Source organism: Pimephales promelas, chromosome 25, assembly GCF_988280905.1.
Source record: "Pimephales promelas chromosome 25, fPimPro1.hap1.1, whole genome shotgun sequence".
Taxonomy (NCBI): domain Eukaryota; kingdom Metazoa; phylum Chordata; class Actinopteri; order Cypriniformes; family Leuciscidae; genus Pimephales; species Pimephales promelas.
Genome location: NC_142793.1, coordinates 22,251,276 through 22,257,275, shown reverse-complemented (window position 1 = coordinate 22,257,275; position 6,000 = coordinate 22,251,276). Strand labels below are relative to the sequence as shown.

Here is a 6,000-nt window from a genome sequence, read left to right as displayed (position 1 = left end):
TCTACCTGTCGCTGTGATATAAAACTCTCTTGATATTAGATTTTCGAGAGAACATTTTCGATAGAACAGTTTTCATGGGAATGTGATAATATGTTGTGTGCTTCTTGGTATTTTCATCTGGCGTATTCTAAAATGTGCATAAAAATATGTGGATGGAAACAGCTAATGATGACAGGATTTACATTTTTGGGTGAGCTGTCCCTTTAAGTCACCCCCTCCAAACTCCTCACACACACAAACACACACCTACACAGACTCCCCTAGCTAGCTACCTCACGCACGGGCGCGTGGACGCTGCAGCGCGAGAGAGAGAGAGAGACAGAGAAAGAGAGAGAGAGAGATTGTGAGCGAGCCCGCGTTCTAAGCAAAGTGGCAGCACGCGCGAGTGGCGGGAAAAGAATGCCCATCTCGTGACTAATAACGAATGGATTGGTGCGCTTTCCGTTCTTAGAGGTAATACGAGCAGACTGTCATTGTAGTGATGGGTGGCAGCGGCGTGCTCCCTCGCGGGGAGTGTTTTCCCTGTCAGTGCTGCTACTGCTGCTGGAAATGGCGCTGTGATGTTCAACAAGGAAGACGCAGTTGAAGCCGATGCCAGGGAGTAGGAGGAGAAGAGGAGAGAATAAAATTGTTATTATTAGTAATACCTGCGCTTCTGGTGCGGATTTTTGTGTTTCAAAAAAGCGGTGAACAGTACCATGGTGAATTACCAGAAATACATTACTGTAATGCAGCTGGCTCTAGGGGTGACTGCCATCAACAGAGAGCGTAGCCTGCCTCCCAGAAAACATATGTGGTGAGTATATATATATATATGTGTATGTATGGATGTGTGAGGGGGCTATTCGGCATTGCAGCTTGCTGGGAAAAAAGACTGTCGTGTCCATTTACTCTAACAATTTGGAAATTTAAATCTTGTTGAGCAAAGTTTGAACCAAGGCTTGTGTGTTCATAAAGCTTTTTTGTGTAGTGTGTAATTTACACTAGTGTGTCATTTCATTCATTACTCACTCTACTACAAACCCAAGCATGTTACATCATTCATATGTGTATGTCTACAATGTGCACTTTCAAATTAAATAAAAAAGTTAAGGCATGGATGTGTGTTTCTTTGTGTGTGTGTGTCACTGTGTTCTTGTTAAGTTCCTCATTCATTTCCATTATTAATGGTCACTCGTGTGTGTGTGTGCCTCCTCCAGCACTTCTTATTGTGTTTCTGTAATGACTACAGGATTACACTTTGAGTTGAATGGACGACACAGCCGTTAATTAACTTGTGTTGGTAGCTATCTCCATTTTCATGTGAGATAAGCGTGAATGTCACCTCTAGTCCCACGTCAGGTCAATATACAAAAAACAAACAAACAAAAAAAATACAACATACACAGATGCTCGTGTCCTATTCATAGGTTTTCAATTAGATCCTGACCTTCTTGATTATTGATTGGAGATTTTCTTTAGAATCAGACCTCTTTCAGTGTACATCTTTGGGCCACAATGATTTTATTTTTCCGTGTCCGAGCTGGATATAATCACATTTCATTCTCATAATTACCATATTTCACAGTGTCATCATCTCCTTTTGACATCATCACGTCATCATACTCCTTTTTATTACTTTGCAGTCTTGAATTAAACAGGAAATTGGAGTGTATTGTGGAGAGGCTCAATAAATCACATTTCTAGTTGAGAAATGTTGATTTGTCATTAGGACAGGGTTTTTTAGTTTGTTCTGAGGTCAGAATATGTAGCAGATTTACTCGGCTGCTTAATAAAGATTTTTTATTGGCATTTATGGCTCCATGATGAACTTTTAACATCCAAGGAAGCTTTCCATTGCACATAAGCCTCTTTAGTGGAAAAGGTTCTTTAAATTATTCAAATGTTCTTTACAGAAGTTCACACTAAAAAAGGGGGCTCTTTTAAGAACCGATTACTGAAAGATTATTCGAGGAACCAAAAAAATTTTTTTTTTTCCTATGGCATCACTGCGAAAACCACCTTTTGGAAGCTTTATTTTGAAGCATGAGGTTAATGAGATTCTCTGAGGCACAAGCCAAAAAAATCAATGGGAACATAGTGAATGTGATAATGCGAATGTGAAATAAAACATGCAATTAGCAAAACAAACATTAGCTCTTTGTTGTATTTGCATTGAGAAAAAAAAAACGTTTCAAATGTCATCCTTAGTGCTTTTAGTAAAGTTCTGTTTGCAGATGGTCGCCCGGTAATGATTGAACAGCCGTAGGCATTTTGTGCCCCTCAGGGTCAGTAAAGGTTGCTAATTTGAGTGTTGCATGCTGGGTAATTTATTTGTAACTAATTAGAAGTACCCAGATTTTTCATCTTGTTTTCATTGTCATTAAGAGTACCCCTGGCTCTTGTAGCAGCCTGCTCTCTCCATTATGTTTATTTTGTAAGATTTTCCCCTTAAATTGAGGTCAGCTTGTTTTGCTTCATGTCAGCACACCGCAATAGTTGACGCTTAAAGGAGAACCAAAGTTATTACGAGGAGACATGTGTGCTACATCTCACCACAAATCAACCAAGCAAGTGAATGTAATTTACTGTCGAGATTAGGTACTTAACACAACAAGCTCCATATAACTATAAAACTTGCCCAATCCACATAAATCCAGAATGATGATGAGGCACCTAAACCCTGAGCGATGTTTGGATGTTTGGTACTCGGCTTGTTTGAGTTACGGTTAATTATTCATGGGTTTAAAACATGACATCGCTCCAGTTTACAGGATCGTTCTCACCTCACAGCTGTTGAGGGATTTGCGTCACATGTAAACAAAGTGGCATTACAGTAAATTAAACAAACATATATACAATATTTAACTTTAGATCATTTCCAGGTCACATGTCACCCCATGTCAAGAAAGAAAAAAAAACACTACACTAACATTTACATTCATGCATTTAGAAGTTTCTTTTATCTAAAGCGACTTGGAAAAGAGGAACAAAAAATCATTATGGAGCCAAGAATATTCATATTTCATTGGTTATTCTCATTATGAGCATTTTATGGATTAAAAATTTAAAATTAGGCAGTTGTCTATTTTGTTTTCAATGGCAAAAATGGTAATTGGTCATTTTTGTTTTTTCAGCATTATGGTAATTAAAATGGTTAATTTAATTTGCATTACGGTAATGATAACTACGAAGGAATCGTAATACATTTCCATTGTTGTGAGATAAGTGTGAATGTCTTCAAATCCTTGTGGGTTTTTTTGGTGTAAAATGTGATCCACACTTTAGTTGCTGGGAGAATTGTGGATATCACATTTTGCTTACTCTAAAGTATTATCATTAATGTTAAACGGTATCTTTTACCTCGCTATTTAAATACTGTAATGCTTTTTATTAATTTTTTTTAGATAAATCTGACATTTAAGGCGTTTAAATAACAAATAATTCTTATGGTTTTGTGTTTTTTCCAGCATGATAATGAATACGGTATACGGTAATGAATATGAATACGGTAATGAATTACATTTAAGATAATGAGAAAACGCAGGGCTTAAATACCAAAAACTAATCAACAAATGAGCAAAAGGTGCAAATCATAATCGCATCAATTAAAAACCATAGAAACTAACTCAAACCCAGGAAAAAGAACTATAACACACCCAAAAACAGACATAAAACATTGGCTGTCATAATACATTTGTCCACTGTATAGTCCACTTGAAGGAGTGAATAAAAACATAGCAAGCAGCAATGAAAATATTACTGAACTCTGTCATGGAAAATAATTTAGGTAAACAATTTAGAAATCAGTTGTATACCTGTATGATATTACCCACATTGGACCAGCGGTTTGGAAAATGGTTGGATTCAGCTGCTGGCCCCATATACTGGCGGGATTACAATGCATTATTGGTATTATCTAGCCGTTGAGTCAACGTCAGTTGTACACTCGTTATTGTGGTGCATTTTGAGTGCACTAGATAACGTCCACTGTTTCGTATGTCCCCTCAAGGGTATAAAATAGCCCTCATGTGCATCAAGTAAAATTTAATTCATTTCTTTTGATTTTGGGGTGGAATGTTTCTCAAATAAAAATCACATTTTGCATACTTAGTATGAAAGAGCCTTCACAATACTTAAGACTTTTCTCTGAATTCTTACCAGAGAATGCTTGAGAATTTCTCGTCTTTGAGAGTTGCTACATTCGATTTGTTTCTAGGTGAGCCTCCCTTCCTGTGGTTAAAAATCTGTCCACTTTCACCCAGAAGACATCAGGATCAATCCAGGAAAAGAGGTAAAAGGAGAAACATATAGCAGAAATGAGTTATCATGAGGCAAGTGAAGATTGCTTTAAAGGACCCTCGTGGATGATAATGGACAGGCAACATGCTTCGGGTTTTTGCTGTAGGCTATGGGATATCAAACGATTGCCTCAAATATGAAACATGGCTGCGTAAATATGTTGTAACTCGATCAGTTGACTCTGCGGGACGTGACTGTAATACACAACGCCTCGTTTATCTTTAATCAAAGAAAATGTCACATGCCTCTTCAACCATGAAGATAAACTCTCTGTCTGTCAAGGCTCTTCATTTCCTGCCACACTTAGTGTTCATTACCAGAGATTTAAAGGAAATGACATTTCTAAACCCTCAGTATCGCCCGTGATGAGCGGAAAAAAGGGAAGTTCAAAGAAGAGTCTTGGAAACACAGCAGATGGTCTACTTCCCCCGCAGTCGTACAAACTATTCCAGAGCTTAGCTTTAACCTGGCGTAATGAAACAGTTGCCCACCCCGAGGCTTCTTTACACGTGCTTTTTAGCATTTACACACTCTTTTAAACGTGAGCCAAGTGTGCGTTCGACTGACGGAAGCCACAGAGTTCACAAGAGGCATCTCGATCACGTTTCATGCTAATCTCAGGCTTTCCCCGCATAATTTTCGCCCCTCCTCTCCAATAGACCAGAAAAGCACCGATTAAGACTCCTCCATCAAGCCAAATAAGCATCCTTCCACTTCCATCTCCATCCAGAGTGATTATTTACTTCATTAATGGTTGACGGTTGTAAACCAAGAGCCTGCTAGCCCTGTCTATTAGCCTCGGCGGCAGGACACACACGACTGTATTTGTTCCTGGCTCTCGCTTTGGTGCCCTTGGGCTATGTGCTGGCTGAAGAGAAAATCATATCAACGTTTGTGATAATGGCACCAAAGATAATTTTGATGTTAGTCGTAGTGGTCAGCATTGCCTATTTGTGTCTAAACTGTTCTACTGTCTTGGGGCCCAATGTTAACGTAGATATTGACTTGCTGATCGAGCAGTATTGCTTCTATGTCTAATAGCTTTGAGGCACATGCAAGAGGTCGGTGGACACACAAACTAGCCAAGGTGATTATAAACTTTGTGGCTGTCATATATTACCTGGACACTCAGTTGTAAATAGCTGCATACACTCTTAGAAGAAAAGGTTCTATATAGAACCTTAAAAGGTTCTATCAGCGCTACGTATTTGGAACCCCTAAAAGGTTCTATACACTCTTAAAAAAGGGTTCCTCTGGGTCCTATATAGAACCCTGGGGTTCCATACTTGGCCAATCCTTTTACCCCAAAAAAATGGTTCTATATAGAACCATTTTGGAGTTCCATATATGAAGCGGGGGATGGAACCATTGCGCTGGTATACGTCTAGCAATCGCGCACTGCTTCGTACTACAATCATGCTAAAAACATCAATGTATTCACGATCCACCAGCTTGACGACAAGATCCATAATTCAGCTTAATGCGGAATATACATCATTAATATACGCCTTTGTTATTGTAAGAGGGTAGCGACTCTTTTTGGACAGGAATGTTGTTCGAGGATCAACAAAAGTTGCTGATCCAGTCAGTGTTGTAGTACTCGAGACTCGGACTCGTCTCGGACTCGGTCTCGAGACCATATTTTAATGGTCTTGGTCTTGTCATGGACTCGTGTCCATTTGGACTCGGAATTGACTCGTACTCGAACATTTTTTTTTT

The 6,000-nt window shown here is 39.0% G+C and overlaps 1 protein-coding gene across 16 annotated transcripts in view; it reads left to right on the top strand.

Annotated features, from left to right (window-relative positions):
• The first annotated feature begins 290 nt into the window (after positions 1-290).
• The window catches only part of tjp1b (tight junction protein 1b), a 106,277-nt gene continuing 100,567 nt past the window's right edge, over positions 291-6,000 (top strand). For 12 of the 16 annotated variants that reach the window (XM_039647035.2, XM_039647034.2, XM_039647030.2 and 9 more), the window contains exon 1: positions 292-796. In XM_039647035.2, coding sequence (XP_039502969.2) covers positions 699-796 — 98 coding nt within the window. In that variant the 5' untranslated portion in view covers positions 292-698. Of the gene's footprint in view, positions 797-4,255; positions 4,274-6,000 lie in introns of those variants that run through there. The other 4 variants (XM_089127574.1, XM_039647028.2, XM_039647025.2 and 1 more) reach the window with 3 other exon arrangements.